Source organism: Aedes aegypti, chromosome 2 (genome assembly GCF_002204515.2).
Source record: "Aedes aegypti strain LVP_AGWG chromosome 2, AaegL5.0 Primary Assembly, whole genome shotgun sequence".
NCBI classification, from domain to species: domain Eukaryota; kingdom Metazoa; phylum Arthropoda; class Insecta; order Diptera; family Culicidae; genus Aedes; species Aedes aegypti.
Genome location: NC_035108.1, coordinates 325363886 through 325384193, shown reverse-complemented (window position 1 = coordinate 325384193; position 20308 = coordinate 325363886). Strand labels below are relative to the sequence as shown.

The 20308-nt window shown below is 38.1% G+C and overlaps 1 protein-coding gene and 1 long non-coding RNA gene across 2 annotated transcripts in view; both read left to right on the top strand.

Annotated features, from left to right (window-relative positions):
• The window catches only part of LOC110676764, a 298353-nt gene that overhangs the window by 163094 nt on the left and 114951 nt on the right, over positions 1 to 20308 (top strand). The gene's annotated exons all lie outside the window — the stretch shown is intronic.
• LOC110676763 lies at positions 6508 to 15845 on the top strand. Its single transcript, XM_021845873.1, has 3 exons — positions 6508 to 6865; positions 6929 to 7152; positions 14935 to 15845. Exons 1-3 carry the CDS (start codon positions 6781 to 6783, stop codon positions 15619 to 15621), a joined length of 996 nt encoding a protein of 331 aa, XP_021701565.1. The 5' UTR covers positions 6508 to 6780; the 3' UTR covers positions 15622 to 15845.

Below are 20308 nucleotides of genomic sequence, written 5' to 3'. Positions count from 1 at the left end.
TGATGATTTTTTTTACTGTTTTCATTAAAACAGAAAATTAAACGCATAGAAAACTGTGGCCCTTTTTCAATGTTTGTCCAGAAAGATCGAAGGCACACAACAATTGAAAACTAGCGATTTTCACTAAACCTGCCTTGATTGTCGTTGGCAAACTGGAGTTATCTTGCAATTTGGTAAACAATTGTATCCAATTTCGTGTATCGGTGCCTCCCTCCCAGGTAAGGATGGTTGGAAAGATATGGGAGACAGTGATGCCACATACACAGTTTTATCTGTAATTACACAGATTTTTTCATGCAATTGCCTACAGATATCTGTAATCACAGATCACAGATTTTCGATATAAGAAAGTTTTTTAAGATCTTAGGATGTTTCACGAGCCCAGGATATAAAGAAGAAATGCCATTACTCTGTTAATTTTTTCTTATATTCGAACGTATTTGAAATATTTAAAAGCAATTAAGTATATTTTCATACTTTTAGTAGAATAAGCTCAAATTGAAAATTGTTGACATGCCAAGAATAGTCATAATACGTGTGCAAAGGTGGTTTTTGATCTAAAAAGTTGAAATTTTTTGATTTTTGCGCAACACAGATTTTTACCAAGATTTTTGTAGGTTGACTTAAGATGAAAAAGATTTTTTGAAGCTAAAACACAGATGAGATTTGGATAAAATGTGGCAACACTGATTGGAGATTCAGTTTTATTTTTGAGCATCCCTTCTGTACCATGACAACCCTACCATCAACTTTTTAATTATTATCGATGGAAAATCTCCAACCATCCGGAAAGGACGGCTGAGTGGCATAAAACAAGTTGAGGGGTGAAATGAAAAAAAAAAAACGCAACCCACCACATGAAAAGCAGGACATAGGTATACCGTCGTCCGAGGGTAAATCGAGACCTATCACCATCACAAGCAAGAGGCTAAGGCGAGCGATCTTCGTCGTCGTCGTCGATGCCGGGAAAGTAAATGAAGCACCCGGTCGGCGGTGGAGGAAGGAGTGAAAAAAGTAATAAATTATAAATAAGCAATAAGGAAAAACCGATCGCATGACGCGGGGTAGTAAGGGGGAAGAAACAAGGCACGACGAAGGAAAAAAAACGAACTTTGGATGCTGAGAAGGATGAGAAATTATTCTCTTCTTTCCCGTTGCTTCCACACAAACCCGGCTGACGAGAAAACTCACCCAAGATGAAGTATAAAAAACTGAGGAGCATGCATTAGCTTCAGTTTCTTCAGGACGATGGCAGTGCCACTCTTTTGTTTGTGTCGGTGAGTTTACAGCTGTGTGGGTGTTGTTGGAGACGAGACTCCGAGAGCGATGGAAAACGGAAAGCGATCGAACCTGATTATCATTATTTTTCCTTAGACTGTGTACGCTGCCTCATCCCTCTCTCGATGCGCCTTTTCGAATATGACCCATCGAATCCGGTAACTCATAGACACATAAAATAGGAGAATAGATTGGAAAATGCGCTGAATGAGAAAAAATGCTTCCCACTAGGCTTAGGCCAGGACGGTTATTCTCCCCGGGGGGAAGGGCTGAGGCGTCCCGGAGAAGATGATGATGACGATGATGATGGGTGGCGAGGATTGAGGTGTGGGTAGAAGAAAAAAAAATCAATAAAGATTATTTGCTGAGCTAAGAACTGAGGCTGCAAGAAGCGGACAAAAAATTATGATATGGGAAGTGACGGTTCCGAATGAACCGGAAACCTTCACCAGAATCACAAGGAAAGCGTCAGTTAAGGCATGCGGAAGATGCTTTGACTCATTCAATCATCTAATTTCTTGATTACGTTGGTTTTGGTGCTGCGTGGGAGGAATGTGGCCGTGCGACTGACGGACGTCTGGTTTATGGTCCCAGTGAGACGCTGTCTAAGTTTATGATCGGAATGATAATTCTATTTACTTTTTTTTTGATAAAATTCAAGCTTAAAGTACAGATTCGAGACCTTCAATATTCGTTCGTGGGACAATGAAACTCAACAAATTGATGCAATTGCAGTTCAAAAGGGCGAACACGAAATTATTGCGACACATTCAACAGGGCATAACTTTTATACCATTGGGTAAAAATCAATAAAATTTTGCACACTTTCTCATTGATATGTATTGTTCACATGCTGTCAAACTCGAAGTCGTGTTTTTCGATTCAACGAAAATGGAGGTGAACCAACGCGAGTCGAGAGAACAAACTCTTTCCAAACACCTGGAATTTCCTGACCTGTCGCACCGGCAGTTGGGAAAAATGTTGAACATTCACCATTCAACCGTCTTCCAGGAGCTGGAAAAAACCGGGCCCGGAGAACAAAAAGACGGAGGGAAAGGTGATTGAAGCAAATCCCAACGCCTCAAGCCGTGATTTGGCTAAAAAGATCGGCATGTCGAAGAGCTACGTCCAGAATGCAAAGAAAAGAGCTGGACTACATACATACAAGGTACAGAACTTCCTAAATCGCGATGAGCGGCAACAATCGACGGCTAAAACTCGGGCACGGAAGCTTCACGAGAAGATGCTGACAAAATATGGCTGCTGGGTGATGGACGACGAAACGTATATAAAAGCCGATTTTAAGCAAATTCCAGGGTTGGAGTTTTTCACCGGCATGAGCAAGTTCGATGTGGACGACAAATTTAAGAAGAAGAAAATGTCGAAATTCGCCTTCAAATATCACATTTGGCAGGCCATTTGCACTTGCGTAAATGGCGAGATCTACAAATCTGAGTGCCTCGAGAAGCGCCTTTTGTCGTTCTTGCAGCATCACGACGAAGCTTTGGCCAGATTTGGCATCATGCCACTATTCTAAAAGTGTCCTGGAGTGGTATGAGGCCAATTCTGTCCATTTTGTTCCAAAGGACATGAATCCGTCAAACTGTCCGGAGCTGCGCCCGGTGTAGCAGTACTGGGCAATAATAATGAAGCGGGAAAATACTGACATACATCCTGGCACCAATATTTTCACCACGCTTCTTTAAATCCGTTTGACAATCGCTTTTAAACACATTAACTCCTTTTGATTCAAACAAACTTTTTTCAAAGATGGTTAAAAGGAAAAATATTATCGACTTTTCATTTTGCCATATATTTTGCCAATTACACGTTATTCAAGTAACACTACTGCCATCTGTTGAGTAAAAAGCTCGTATTTTTATGATGATGATGAAGAGAAAGAAATCAAAACAAACACACTTAAAAAATGCTACACATAATTCGGTACGAATTACACAAAATCAGGCTGTTCTTGACCAACTCAAAACTTGTGTAATTTTTACACAAGCTAAAAAAAATCTCTCCTGTGCTGGTTTCCTCTTCTTTTTCTTACATTTTATTTCATTCAGGAATCATATCCCAACTGAGAAAGAGACTTCTTCTCAACTTAGTGTTCTTATAAACACTTCTGCAGTTATCAAGTGAGAGCTTTTTTGCCAAGGTACATTTTTTGCAAACTGAAATGAATATATACGGTTTCATGTGCTTTGAATTGCCAAAATTTTAATGATTGTGGTGACCTTTATTCTAAAGTTATTACTACCAACTTCGATAGGAGTGTATCCCTATCGAATTGCCAATCTAAAATAGCGCCACCATCGCCTTTTAGCTTTACGTTAGAACACGAAGAGAATGGCAATAAACTAACCTAAAGTTCTAGTTTTTTATTGAGTAAAAATAATATTCAATACTAGTGGTCCCGTCAAACGTTGTTTTGCCATCAAGTACGCTGCTGAAAAATGGTATGCGATCTCCCATACAAAACGACAGATTAGTTTTCAATTGTTTTTCCAGTTATTCCAGAGAAAAATCCAATTTTGAGATATTTTACGTGTCACAAATTTTTTTTTAATTTCGTACAAAAAATCATAGCATAGGGGGAGGGGGGGGTCGAAAACCACTAAAATTGTTTTACTTAATTAAAGGACAGCCCATATATCTATCAAATTTTCATAGAAATTTTTTTGATGCCATGTCAAATAAGAAAAAGGAGAGGTCTATGGAACTACGTATGCAAGGTACGTATTCAACTAATTACAAATTCCAGTTGTTGCTTGGACGTGGCCAGAGCAACTTTCGATTTTTGCATGATGGGTTAATCTTGTCCAAGAGACAATGCTTAGTTTGAAAACTGCCATTGATTAGTGGATAAGAAGGAGTCAAAGTTTTTTGAATCGTATATGACTTGACACCATGTATCATCTAGGTGCTCAACATTAACATAATGTTGAAAATTCAACTCTGAGGCTATTGAAAAGCATTTAAATTGATTTAAAATGGGTATTTAGTTTATATTTTAAACATTTTGAAAATTAAATAAAAAACATGTTTGTGTGTTGATAAAAACGCAATAATTTGTTGACGAAATCGGAACATGATAAAATCAGAGCGTAACAAAATCGTAGTTAGTGATCAAGAGATTTAATTAAAAAAAACGGCGAGCTGTAAGTGGTTGGTGTGTTCTGCAAGTTTGTGCAATTTCCGAAAGTGAACAACTTTGCCGAAGAAATTGATCTACCAAAACGTACCGTTTTTAAATTAAATCAAAAAATCTCTTGATTACTTATTTTCTCTTTGACCAACCCTCTGAAACTTCTCGGAAAACCACTGAAACTTAGTAAAGGCAGTGTACAAAAAACTGGGGGTAACCCATTTCGCATAAAGACGTTTCGCATAAGGACGTTTTGCATACGGAGGTTTGGCATAATGGACGTTTCGCATAATGCAATTTCATACAAGAACAGGTAGCATTTTAAAGAAGGCTTATAATTCTCACTATGCCAATTGTCCATTATGCCAAACGTCCTTATGCTAAACGTCTATATGCGAAATGTCCCACTCCCCAGGTTATTTGTAGTTCGTCATCCAAATTCCAGCCGATTCAGCCTACCAGAAGCTGAGATACAGATCCATAAAATTGGGCATTTTGTATGGAAAAACAGCATTCGATCACTAACTTTCGTCATTGACTGTATGTATGGCTCATTCAGTTAAAACTTCCCTTGCCTTCTGGTGAATCTAGTCTTAAGAATCACATCCAACTTTAATTCTTTTTTCTGGCGTTACGTCCAAACTGGGACAAAGCCTGCTTCTCAGATTAGTGTTCTTATGAGCACTTCCACAGTTATTGACTGAGAGCTTTCTTTGCCGATTGACAATTTTTGCTTGTGTATATCGTGTGGCAGGTACGAAGATACTCTTTGCCCTGGGAATCGAGGAAATTTCCTTTACGAAAAAATCCTCGACCAGCGGGATTCGAACCCACCACCCTCAGCATGGTCATGCTGAATAGCTGCGCGTTTACCGCTACGGCTATCTGGGCCCCTACAACTTTACTTCTATGAAACCTAATAACTATCATTAGCATCATCATCTTCATCTTAGCGTACTTTGTTAGGGCATCTTGATGTTGACTCGCTACTCCAGTGCCTTGTCCGAGCAAAGAAAAACATCTTGTCGCCCTCTAATTATCCGGTCTGAATATAATCTACGACCATCAACCTTATGTTCTGTACGGTCAATTTTCATTAGACTTTTGTTGGAAGAAGCTATAAGTAGGTATGTAGGAAGATGGTTGTTTGCACTATCGGCATGCACTGGACATGATTACGAACATTATACGTCTTCGTTGATGCGTTTGATCCTAGTTTATGATGATGACAACAACCAGGGGATGTCTTTCTGGCCGTTTGATAGTGGTAGCGTTGGGTAAATCCGAAGAAGGGTGCCGGTCATTACGCGCTATGCATGAGAATCGGAGGACGCACATAGGAGAAACAGCACCAATTTAATGGCCAAAATGTCTGGAAGTCACCTTTGGTCGATGATGCGATCCATGGATAAGGAGCATAAATATTACTCTTATTTGAAACTGATATTGAATTATTTGTCTCGCGGTATAAAATTAATAAAGTACGTCGGCATTCATAATATCGACCTATTCAATGGTCGATTCAGTAATTACGATATAAGAAAGATATGTGAACAGTAAATTGTATGAAACAGAGATAAGGGTTTTTGCCGACACTTATAGTAACGAACCATCCATAGTTTGATAGAAAATTATATGAACGTAACGTTGCCACGTAAAAATGTGTTATCAAAAGCATGAAACGAGCTCACCAGTTGGTAATCAATCCTAGATTGAACACCATTACTTTTTTTTCGCACACGCACAATGCAAACTGGACTCGATTGATCATGATTCCATCGAAACATTCTGTTTCGTTGTATTTATAATATCAGAATTAGTGAATTAATTGTCGAACAACACGCAGGACTAAAAGAAATTGTGGGCTTTTGGCCAGGAATTTGGTCCAGTTACTCCTATGTGCACCGATGGACTCGGACAGATAAGCTGGACTCATTTGCGGGAAAAAGGGAACTTCCACCACACATGAAGACAGACAACGCCGGTGGACAGTGGAATGTGTAGGTACTGCGCTTGCTAATGGGGACATATGTTACGTCGTGTTTAGCGTTTTTGTCACGGACGGGCAGCTAAATGATTTATCGATTCTGGAGTGATTTAATTAAGCTGTCGTTAGCCGTAATGAACGTGTTTTTAGCCTCGATTGCTCCGGAAGGACATTTAATTGGAGGTCGTTTGCTGTGCGGAGGGGGCGGGAGGAGAGTTGAGGATGATTTGTGGTTAATTAAGGGTTGCATTAATGGGAGAACATTACGGACTTGTAATGCGATTTATGTAATCAAAGATGGCCTTTGATTTGTTGACTAGCTGATGAGTGTTAGAGCCGATTGAGCGCCTGGATTTAGAAAAAAATGTCTATCTTTGAAAGTTCATCTGAAGTGCAGGATTCCTCCAGTTTCGACATTGTTAAGGAACTGTTTGCTGAATCTGAAGCAGGTAACCATTGAACTATACTCACTATACTAACTATTGTGGATTATAAATCTACTTGTCTTGCAGAAGTTGCTTCTCATGCTAGCACAGCAAAAAGTAGTCCCACAGTTCTACAACTAGAAGAACAAGAATCGGTAGAGACTGAAGATGACAAAATTTCGGAGACCAGCTCAATTTTTAGGCAACGGCTGCGTCGTCTGTCGAGTGTCAAACGGGATTCCCTTATTTTGGAAAGTTTTCGGAAAAGAAGCGGAATTCCCGAGCATGAATCAGTGGAAACTATACTAGAGGTAAATTGAAAAGAGGTAAATTACAAACAGGGGAGAATTGATCAACATGAGATAGGTACTTGTCGTTAGTGGTTATTGTATTTTCGTGCTGTACGAATAAAATTCTTCCTGCTGCAACTATTTTTGAGACTGCCTATTATAGCAATTAAACATTACTTGTAAGTGCTGTAAATAGTATATTTTTTGGAAAAAAAAATCTGAATATTTCTGCTTTCTGTTTTAAAGATACTGGTCGGACTCGATTATCCGGCGACTTGATTATCCGGAATTCGATTATCCGACATTTTAGATCCGATTATCAGGTGTATTTTTTTATATTCTAGTTTTTCGGTTTTTCTTCTAGTGATTATCCGGAGTGCAAAAAATAAATCGATACTCAGGATAATCGAGTCCGACTTGTATTTTTTATATTTTTAAAACTAGTACAGCTCACGGTGTCTCTGGTAGATATATTAATATAAAAATCAGTAGCGCTCAAACATCTACCATTGAAAGCTTAGGCTTTCCCTTTTTGTTTGAGACCGGTTTGGAAATGTTCTAAACAGTACAATGCCGTTTATTTTCTTACTGATTTCTAAATGATGGTTCACACAGTCATTTTATTTCATGATTATCTAGGTAGCCATGAGAAATTTTGCTACGAATAATAATTCAAGTAGATACGGTTGATACGGTTTACAAATGCTCACTATTGTACATCACTACAGCTCGAAGAAGCTGTCGATCATATGCTTCAGAGTGCTCCGAAACCTTAACACGATTCCAAACAACTTAAAAATCGAAATGCAATGTTTCACTGGCTTGTTTCCCGTATTTGCCAGTGTTTTCCCGTTACCACATCCTGTGATCTTACAAAACTCCGGGATATGATAGCGCAATATATGAAACTTCGAGCTATGAGGTAAGCCTGCTTCAATCTACGTTTTCAAAAAGTTCTTAACTTTTTTGCAAAATCATCAGCCAGAATCTTTTGAAAACAATTTTTATGTACCTGATTAAATTGATCAAGCGCCTGAAATTCAATTTTTCATTGGAAAGAGATACTTTAGAGAATTGTACGATAACTTACAGTTGCTAGCAAGTTTAGATCCCCATTCAGTTCTAAAACATGCCGATTTTTCAATAGCTTCTGACAGTTTCGGCCGGTGAATCCATATTTGCTGTGGCGTTGGTAACTGCTGATGTTCACCTGGGATAAACGAATTAATTTTAAGGTCATTTTTTATGAATCATACTATCCAACTGCTGATCCTTACCCATTCCTAGGCAGTATTTGTAGCAATGGATTCTACTTTTTTGTAGATTGTGTTTACAACTCCTAGCGTTATATGCAAGGATAGTAGTGGGCAAAGATTAACTATTTGTACGTCGGGTGAGCCATTGAGCAGTGGCTCGTCAATACAACTGAAGAACTGCTTCGCTAGTTTATGGTCCGAGCCGAGACTTTTCCATTTCGCGAACATTTCGTAGATGTGACCAAGAGTTCGTGAATGACCTACTGCATTGGATAGATCATTTTTTTGCGCGGTACTGTATGCACAAGGAAATGTTGAACTATAATCCATATTTCCGCAAAGCAGATTGACAATCTTCAAATCTCTAGCAATGAAGCACTTAAAACTGTTCAAATGCAACAGTGTCTTCCGGATTTTCTCAATATTGCCATATTTTTCCGGAACACCTGGAGCAACAGCAACAGCATATTTTTAAACCAGTATCCTTACATCGGCCTTAAGTCCTGGTAACGTCGGAATTATGCTCGATAATCGACAGGGTAACCCTCAAGGACCCTCCTCCATCGACATCAATCTTGCAGAACGAGCTGCCCAGGTCCACCCCTCCTTTTGGACGTCACATAATCAACCAACCCCTGAACGTTATTACAGTATATTACTGGTTTTAATACCGTTTCTGCATTCTCGTTTACATGGAAGCGTAGATGTGCTATCTTAAAAAACCTGAACTGATTGGTTAAGTCTGCTGATTTTGAAAGCGATATTTGGGACGATTTCAACATCAAAACCCTTTAGACAGCTGCTCAGCTGCAACGTTCGTCTGGTGCTCAAGTCACACGTTTTTTCAATCAAAAACAAGTGTATCATATATTGAGCAATCGCGGATTCGTCAGCGCGAGCAGTCTGGAAAATGCTGACCAAGTTGCTTTGCGTTGTAGTACTCGTGCAAATATGACGTGCTTCTCTGAGTAGCAGATCGAACATAAGTTCAAGTGGCACTTCCTTTTTGCAATATCGATAGTACTGGGTCTACCACGTTTTCCCTTTAGCTTTGGTGAGATTGTTGCTCTCGCATCATTACATATTTCACACAAACAAATGCTATTGCTTCCTGTGGAAAGTTTTAAATTGTAGTTACACTTGTACAGTGCTGTATTCAAAGTTTTATTTTGGTTACAGCACGAATAAACCTCAAACATCCCTCCCCTTGGTTATGCGACCTTGCCGCGATGGGAGGGCATAATCCATTAGCCCATATGATGGAAACCAAAGGCGTAACCTGTAGTGGTGGTATCACATTTTGGCACTTTTAGCTTAAAGCCGCGTCATAATTCATATGGCATAGACGCAATAATATCTCGGATGTGATCCAACGGACATTCTGCGTCATTGATAGAATTGATGCCCATTTCAAATAATTAATCTATTCGAAGTGGACATTAATACTATTGGTGACGTTCAGTTTGCCTTTTGCTAACCAGAATGATCCGTAGCCACTCTTACTATTAGCTAGTTAGATACATCGTTATCATATACGACGTAGGGAATACATAGGAACTCTTAGGAAAATGACTAGTAGATTCACTGAGTAGAAATAAGTGGCAACAATCTTATTTTAATATGGTTTTTACATTGCCATAAGAAGAAATACCTCTTTTGTAACAGCGGTATAAATAATCTAATTCCAGCTTCATTTTCGCAAAATTTACAAGTAGAAAGTAGGCGTTGTGAAGCATTGCGTTTGCCACCGAAAAGTGAAGCATGTAGGAGACTGTAATAGAAGCCTAAGGTAACTTTACTCTTCAATATTCACTATAAAATTACTATGGAAAGTAAGAAGCTGAGATCGATCATTAGGGTACACTTGCTAGTTTCGAAAAATTGTTGAACAGACAAGGAAAGCGACTTTTTTTCTTTAAGGATATATGAACGTAATGACCAATAAACACTTTTAACAACAAAAAATAAAATTAACTAGAACTACTACTAAACAGCCTAATGTTGTTAAAACTTGACAACAATTGACATTTAAGACTCTAATCTTACGTAAAAGACAGGATAGCACTTGAATGACAAATTATTCAAAACCATTTCGACTAGACAGTATTAGTAATGACACTACTACACAACTATTTCAAACAAATTCTGATGGAGCTGTTGATTTTCACAATGCTTCCTTTTCTCAGAAGCAAGGGAATATGGGCACTTTTCAAAAACTACCACGTCACAATACTAATAAAAAAACAGTGTTCATGTGGGCGCCATTGCCTAGTCCGTCTGAGTATTGGTCCTGGTAGAGGGGAAACTTGGCAAAAGCCAGACCGAGGGTTCAGCCTTGACAAGTTAAGCTGTCAGGCAGCTCCAACTGAATACCATACAAAAAAAAAAAAAAAAGCACGAATAAACCTCAAACATGCAAGCTCGACATATTTTGGTAGGATAATACCAGACTTTAATCCTGATGTCGTGAAGAATGTGCTGTTCAATAATATCAACCACTTTTGCTGATAACGACTGCAGACACTGCTTCTTCAAACACAGTACGCAAACGCAACGATTTTCTTCGTGGCTTTTCGGTTTTATGTTTCAGGTCTCTTGACAGAGTGTAGTGTAAATATATATTTATAAATACGTGTAAAATTGAACTGAATTATTAACAGACATACCTCTAATCAGCAAAGTTGACACAAGCAATAAAAGTATAAACTTATCACGCGACACAAGCCCCAAGTCTTCGCTATACCACCTTAGAACGCGACAACTCAAGCAATGCTGCGTTATTACTATTCGGCCGATTACCTTACCAATGATGCCAATTTAGTTGTTTGCGCAATTTGTGAAACCATTTTAATAGGGGTATTCACTTAAACTCTTGTGAGCTCTTGGGGATTAGAACTATGTTGATACTGTGAGATACAATTATCAGCTACAACTTCGCCGAAGACCTTTTTTAAATCGGACGCCCCAGTAATTAGTTAGGCTGATACAAATATTAATTTTCTTTTATGTCACCCCCCCTTCAAAAATCCGAAAATTTTGAAGGGTAGAAAAAAAAAAGATTCATCATTTATTTGACATTAGTTAGGTTTTTTCAATTTTTAAAGTAAAAAACAAGTAAAATAATGATCCAGAGGACGTTTGAAAAAACTTTAACAACTATCGTTAAAAATAAAAATTCGAAAAAATAACTTTTTTTTTTCATTTTTCTTTTTTTGTTCCTTATTTATTTTTATCCCCCCCCCCCTCGAACCTTCCAAGTGGTCTCGGACATAAAAGAAATTTAATGTTTGTATCAGCCTTATTGATTTTTGAATGAGTTGTAAAACTTTGGCAATAATTATTGGGCTGTTCTGCAGGCATCTTTGGATATATGCAGTAAAACATAGGGCAAACGCTCCCTTAGTGGAGGTAGCTCCAATAGTGGAGGTAGTGTGTTTTGGCATGTTTTGCGCTAATGAATGATTATGTGACATTTTTGTATTATGTACGATACGAAAATGATACAAGTAATCGAATAATATTCATGAAATTTAACCGTAAAACTATTTAAAACAATTATTTTGCTTAATTTTTTTGCTCCTTTGCACCTATAGTGGTGCATCAGTACCCATAGTGGAGGGTCCCATAAGAAATCAATGGTTTGCGCCACTAAAGGAACCATCCTTAAAATATACCTCCACTAAAGGAACAGTGTTCCTATTATTGGTGCAAGGCTTTTTGCAGGGAAATTTCAAATTAATCGTGATTTTTATACATTTGAATGATAGAAGGATTTGAGATCTATCAAATGATACGTTAAAATCATATATTTCATGATCTTAACACCGTGTTTTAGCAGTTTTCCCTTAGGTGCACCACTGTAGCCACCTAGTAGCCATGATTTGTGCGTTGTATCTTTCGCGCCAGGTACAGCATTGTTGCCTGTTCAGAACTTAAAAGAGCACTGCTGAAGAATTTCTGACTGGATATAAATCAATAACTAATTACTGAGGCGTCCGATTTGAAAACGGTCTTCGGCAAAGTTGTAACTGATGCATGTACCTCACAATATCAACGTAGCTCTAATCCCCAAGAGCACATGGGCAAACACCATGACCGATTGAATGAATTCCTTGCTTCTCTCATAGTAATACCCATATAAACTTTGAAGGGCTTGTGCAGTCTTAGTTTACATCCAAATGAGCTCAAATTTTGGGAGCGTGTAATATAAAAATTTGAACATTTCATGTTTTTATTTTTTACAATCAATTTATCACAGAAAAAGGGCCTGGTTGAATTGAAATAAGTTCAAACTTATTTTCCCGTTAGTTACACGGAAAATAAAATATATATCAGAAAAAGAAAAAAAAACTATTTCCAAAAGTACCGCAAAAACTCAAATTTTTCATTATTGTCATAAATCAGTAAGGAGTCGTCCATTAATTACGTAAGGGTTTACGGGAGGAGGGGGTTTGAGATTTCAACGCGCCTTACCATTATTTTTAAATTTTCATTCAAAATATCTTAACATGGGGGTGGGTTGAAATCCCGAAAATTGCCTTACGTAATAAATGGACCGCCCCTAACCTAATGAGGCTTAAAAAAATGAAAAAGGATAGGGTTGTTCAAAAATAAAAATTAGAAAAATCAAAATCCGACATTCATTAATTTGCTTATATAAATAAATCATTGTCCAAAACGTGCATAGATCGATTTTAGATAGCGAAAAATGATACTTGGATCGAAAATAGAAATTTGGGTATAAGAGGGTTAAATGATTTCAATCATAAATTTACATGGCTAAATGTTAATATCACATTATTGAAGTTTGGGGGACGGATCTTGTGCAACCCCCTGAAGTAAGCGATAGTTCTTGGAGCCAGCCACACTCTGCGTGGCGCTAGTGCTGAGTAAACAAGTTTAGGCTTTGACAGTATCAGCGTACCTAGCTCTTACCCTCAAAAATACATGGGGCGAACACTATGAATGATTGAATGAATAGCTTTCTTATCCCATAGTAACTTTGAAGGGCTTGTTCAGTCTCAGTTTTCATCAAAATAAGCTTGAATTTAGGGAGGAAATTCAGAATTTGATCTAGAATCGAATAAGTGATTTTTTGAACCACGCTAATAGACAGTATTCCTGATACAATCCTTATACGAATTACGAATGAAATTCGTGACGAAATTCAGATGGAAATATTTGAAGGAATCTGTTAATGAATTAGAAGAATCCTTAGCGTAACTTTTAGGAGAAAAAGGGAACTGGATCCTATTTTTGGCACTTTTGATTCACTTGGCAGTAGAGTTTTTTAAAAAGCTACCGAGATCATACTTAGCCACAATATGCGTCGTATTGAAGTGCTTCTTCTTACAAAGTTACAAACAATTTGGACGAGGAAAACCCTCATGCCAAAATAAATCCAGGAAAAGTACATAGGAATATTTGGAAAAGTTAATGGAGGAATCTTTGTTACACTTGCTAGTAAAAAAACTTATGAACCTTTTGCCTTATAATGTTGAAGTAATAGAATACATTAAAGAATTTCAGAAAAACTCCTTGAACAGTGCAGATTATCTGTAGGAAAACTAAGAATAAAACATAAAGAAATTTGAAAAGGAAGCCTACCGGACTTTTTATGGGAATAATTCGATAAAACTATTTGAGGGGTGCTCTCGAAAACTCAGGAGTTATTTCTAGCAAAAATTGGGGAGGAATCTATTTTAAGGAATTCTTGGAGGAACTGAATATATCCCGTGTCGAAAATTGGCCATGGTGAAATTTCCAGTCAATGAGACCACTTCAAATCGAATATTCAGATTGTCTTTCTTCTTCTTCTTTCTGGCGTTACGTCCCAACTGGGACAAAGCCTGCTTCTTAGATTAGTGTTGTTATGAGCACTTCCACAGTTATTAACTGAGAGCTTTCTTTGCCGATTGACCATTTTTGCATGTGTATATCGTGTGGCACGTACGAAGAAACTCTATGCCCTGGGAATCGAGAAAATTTCCTTTACGAAAAGATCCTCGACCAGCGGGATTCGAACCCACGACCCTCAGCATGGTCATGCTGAATAGCTGCGCGTTTACCGCTATGGCTATCTCGGCCCCGATTCAGTTTGTATCAATGTGAAATTTTCTTAGCCGTTCAATGGGCCGGTTCTTTAGCCAACAAATCAAACTAAGAAGCGATTTGGACTCCACTTTTCTCTTTATGAAACTACCATGATAAGTTCTCTTACTTTACCACAAGCAAGGAAGATTCAAGTTTACAAATATGTCACACATGTGCACTGGATTCTGGTAACCCAAACGTCACGTGCAATTCCATTAGCACGATGTAAGAAGTTCGAATTGTAGTATTGCTGCCGCAATATAACTCCAGAAACAGCTTGTTCCAGGCGTTGAAAGTCCTGGAAGTCTTGGAAGCGTAGACTTTGTTCATTATTCGGGCTAGAAACATAGAATGAATACAAATACGATTTACGTAAAGATAATTATGGTTTTTGTGTAGATTATAAAGTGCACTAATCCCAACGATGTTAAAAACAATTGTAATCATTTTTCAGTCCAGATCTTCAAGCCATTGTTCTCCCGTAACGTTGAAGTATTTAGAAGACCAACATGAAAATTTGCTATCAAAATACAACACAAGTTTGGAAGCAGCTCACGACAAACTACTCAAATTAGGCACCATGACCGTGGATAAGAATAGGAAACCCAAACCCACCCTAGTAATCGAATCCCTCCTGAACCAAATGACAACCACTCGATCAATTCTATCGAAAAACCGTCGCAAATTGCTCTCGAACTTTCAACGGCTGGATCACCTCAACGTCCGGGACGCGCTCCTGGATCTCCAGATCAAAAACATCCGGCTGGAAGAGTTACACGATCTGCAGGTGGAGGTCAGTCGAACGACGGAGAAGATCGACGAAACCAGCAAGCAGATGGCCAAGGCTCGGCAACAGTACGAAAGTGACATCTCCAAGGCGGCTCACGTGCGCGAAAAGTGGTTCGCGTTTCAGAACAAGATCCTAACCAAGGTGGATGATTTGAATGAGCTTAAGGTGGCGATTCAAGAGCACCGAGAGTACTTGTGCGGGTTGTTGGAACGAAAGAAACAGCTTAGGGAGGAGAATGCGGAATTGAGGAAGGGGTGCAGGATAATTGAGAATAAGCCACTGTTGAGGAAGTATGACAGTGTTGTGGAAGAGGTATGCTTAACAGTTGACAGTTGTTTCGTGAATCGATAAATGTCTTTATGTTTCCTCTAGATTGAACAAATGAACTATCAAATTCAGCGATTTGCGGAATTGTGAAGCAATCCAATGTTCAAAAATGTATGTCAATCCCCGGGAGCTAACGAATCAATCAATATCAAGTACCTACCCCCACATTTTCACGTCTATTGTCAAGCATCTCTATCTTAATTAAACAATCTCTGTGAAATGAATCAATCTCTCGAGATGCTCCCCCATTTTCCGATGTCTCGCTTTCAATCGCCACCCGAATTAGATCACAATTACCACTTGCGAAGCCGAACTGAAACGCTACGCACTCTCTCCGTTCTGCGCTCAATCGAGGGTGAAAATTGCACTTTCAACGCACGAAATGGTGCGTTCTGATCGCAGACTTAAAATCCACTTTCTTCCAGCGCTGCCCCCGCGTTCCTATGTTGAGAATCCTTAGACAGAGCAGTTGAAACGTGCCAGTCACTCATGGGTCACCACTACATGAATTCCACCGTGTATGGACCAGGAATGCCCAACCTTTCTGAAACGTGGGCCAAATTTCATCAACAGTTTTAACTCAATCATAACAAAAGGAATGGTGAATCTCTGAATTAGTTATGAATTCAAAAACATAATAAGCAATTATGTGGTTTCAGGCAGAGGCGACGCTTGGCCCAGTTATCAACCTGTACACTTCTAATTGAGTGTATAAAAATGTGTAATCTGTGTTTAGTATCTTCGTTTTCAAATAAAATATTCTTTCTGTTCATTCAAAACATTACAGATCTTAGATGTTAATCGGGTTGATTAGTCTGATTTATTAATGCAACCAACATTTTTTTCAATTTAAACGATTATTATGGGTAAATCGTAAATATGAATATGAGAATAGGGTTTCGTTCTACTTCGTCGTAAGAGCTGCTATTCGTCGTATCAAACTTAAAATGTTCTACTACGGCGGATATTCCAACTTACCTGCAACATAGATTCATTTTCCAAATGTAGTTCTGTGAAAGCTTCTATTTCAATTTTTGATAATATTAGAAATTGAAAAAATGGCGCATATATGAAGCTATCAAAAATGGTTGAAAATTTCAATTTGAATGTAGATTATAGATTCACTTTTGCTATTGAACTAATGAAACAAAAATATGTCAGTGGATTTTTTGAAGATTATTATTACAGCAGTAGCATTTATAACTGTTACAGTTGGGCGCTTTGTTACTTTTCAACCCACATTTTCTGGTCAACTCGTGTTACGATATCTTTACATAAAATTAATACAAGATCGGTTTCATTGGGAAGTTGCTGGCGATTACGGAGGGCGCGACCGCTATTGAGTTCATTTTCTAGTTGTCATCTGATTGGCCATCGTAAGTACCACCTGTACTTACACCAATGCAGTATGTTAGAAGCGAGGTTTAGGGGGGGTCTGTAGCCTTGAGGTTACGCTTTCGCTTCATAAGCGGAAGGTCTTGGGTTCGATTCCCAGCCCCTCCACAAAAAAACCGTCCAGCCACCAGAAGACGCCTCACGGAGGACCGTGCTTTGGGGAGCACATCCATCCTCCGTCAGTATCACATGGTGACTGAGACAAACTGACCCTCTTCGCAGGCAGCTAGCCTCACTAACAACTAACAAAATCTGTATCGGTAAAAAAAGCTACAGATCACCTGATTCCGGCCACGAGCACAGAGTGCCTTATTAAAAAAAAAAAAAAAGTGAGGATTTTAATCAGCTAACAACAATAAGTATCAACTGAAAACTGAAAGAAACTTCCTACTGTCAGCTGCCGGAAAAATCACCCCTGCACTTCATACCACAAGCACTGAGAGCGCGAAGGCCCAAAGAGAACAAGCAAAATGGATATCTCTCGTGGACTGATTTTTCTCTTGCCTCCCCATCCGCACTCGCACGCTCGCACTGATCGAAACTGTGCACCGACCAGAGTTGACGCTTTGGCTTCTTGCACACGGACATTACCGATGCAAAAAGCTATCTACCACATGTAAGGCATTGCGTGTACGATACAAGGCAACGCTTTTTCCGTAGAGTGCACGCGTTGAATTGCATCGTCACAGCAGCAACGTGTAGCGTTAAACAAAGTGTTGCAAAGCATACATCGACTTGATGGGGCATGTGCGGGAGTTTTTTTTTTAATATCTTTATTAGTATCATTCCAAACATTACAATCATTATTTCTTATATCTAGGTGTTCTGTGTTATTAAACAACACTATCATCCTAATTTGGTAAAACAAATCTAAGATTTTATTAACATTTTGTTAACAACATATTACATTTCATTTGCCGTAGCAGTTCAGATTTTTTGCAGGTGAGTTGATTTCACCTGCTTATAAGAGAAAAAAAACGCTTTGAATATACTTAACCTAACTTAACCTAAACATATAACGCATTAATCGTGGCAATAGAAGATTGTAACGATTTTTGCCTTAAATTATTGATTATTTTATTTGACATTTGTTCCAATGTTTCAACATTGGATATTCTATGTAACTCATTGGTACTATACCAGGGAGGAAGCCTCAGAATCATTTTCAAAATTTTATTTTGAATTCTCTGCAGAGCTTTCTACAACAGCTAGTCCATATTGGTACAGCATACAACATGGCTGGCCTGAAAATTTGTTTGTATATCAAAAGCTTGTTCTTAAGACAAAGTTCTGATTTTCTATTAATAAGGGGATAGAGACATTTTACATATTTGTTACAATTGGCTTGGATGCCCTCAATGTGATTTTTGAAAGTTAAATTCTTATCTAGCATGAGCCCTAGATACTTAACTTCATCCGACCAATTTATTGGAACCCCTCTCATCGTGACAACATGTCTACTTGAAGGTTTCAAATAAAGAGCTTTTGGTTTATGTGGGAATATTATTAGTTGAGTTTTGGAAGCATTAGGAGAAATCTTCCATTTTTGCAAGTATGAAGAAAAAATATCCAAACTTTTTTGCAATCGACTACAGATGACACGCAGGCTTCGTCCTTTGGTGGAGAGGCCTGTGTCATCCGCAAACAAAGATTTTTGACATCCCTGAGGTAACTCAGGTAAGTCAGATGTGAAAATATTGTATAATATTGGTCCCAAAATGCTGCCTTGAGGAACACCAGCTCTTACAGGAAGTCTTTCAGATCTGGAGTTCTGATAATTAACCTGAAGTGTACGATTTGACAGATAATTTTGAATTATTCTAACAATGTATGTTGGAAAATTAAAGTTTTTTAATTTTACAATCAAACCTTCATGCCAAACACTGTCGAATGCTTTTTCTATGTCTAGAAGAGCAAGACCAGTAGAAAAGTCTTCAGACCTGTTGGAACGGATCAAATTTGTTACACGTAAAAATTGATGAATGGTCGAATGTCCATGGCGGAATCCGAACTGTTCATTGGCAAAAAATGAATTTTCGTTGATGTGGGCCATCATTCTGTTCAAAATAACCTTTTCAAAAAGTTTACTGATGGAGGAAAGCAAACTGATTGGACGATAGCTAGAAGCTTCTGCAGGATTTTTGTCTGGTTTTTAAATTAGAACAACCTTATCATTTTTCCATTTGTCAGGAAAATATGCTAATTGAAAACATTTGTTAAATATATCAACTAAAAATGATAAGCTACTTTCTGGAAGTTTCTTGATGAGGATGTAGAAAATTCCATCATCGCCAGGAGCTTTCATGTTTTTGAATTTTTTAATAATAGTTCTCACTTCTTCCAAATCAGTCTCCCAGGCATTTTCGAAAACTTGATTGAGAATATTTTCGAACTCCTGAGTAACTTCATTTTCAATTGGACTAGTAAGTCCTAAATTAAAATTGTGCGCACTTTCAAACTGCATAGCAAGTTTTTGAGCTTTTTCGCAATTAGTTAGTAATAATTTGTTTTCCTCTTTCAATGCCGGTATTGGCTTCTGAGGTTTTTTCAAGATTTTAGATAATTTCCAAAAGGACTTAGAGCCAGGGTCCAATTGAGAAATTTTATTTTCAAAATTTTTGTTTCTTAATTGAGCAAAACGTTTTTTGATTTCTTTCTGCAAATCCTGCCATATAATTTTCATAGCAGGATCGCGAGTGCGTTGAAATTGCCTTTTCCTCACGTTTTTAAGACGGATCAAGAGTTTAAGATCATCGTCTATAATCACGGATTCAAATTTTACTTCACATTTTGGAATTGCAATGCTCCGGGCTTCAACAATGGAATTTGTTAAAGTTTCAAGAGCATTGTCAATATCAAGTTTAGTTTCTAAAGAAATGTTAACATCAAGATTAGAGTCAACAAACGTTTTATATATATTCCAGTCGGCTCGTAAATAATGGAAAGTGGAGCTGATAGGATTGAGAATCGCTTCTTGGGATATTTGAAATGTAACAGGGACATGATCAGAATCAAAATCAGCATGAGTAATCAGTTGGCTACAAAGATGACTAGAGTCGGTTAAGACCAAATCAATCGTAGATGGATTTCTAGAAGAGGAAAAACATGTGGGGCTATCAGGGTATTGAATTGAGAAATATCCTGAAGAGTACTCATCAAATAAAATTCTGCCGTTGGAATTACTTTGAGAATTATTCCATGACCGATGTTTGGCATTAAAGTCACCAATGACAAAAAATTTTGACTTATTGCGAGTCAATTTACGCAAGTCAGTTTGGAGCTAATTGCTAATTGCTAATTGCTTGCTGTCCAGAGC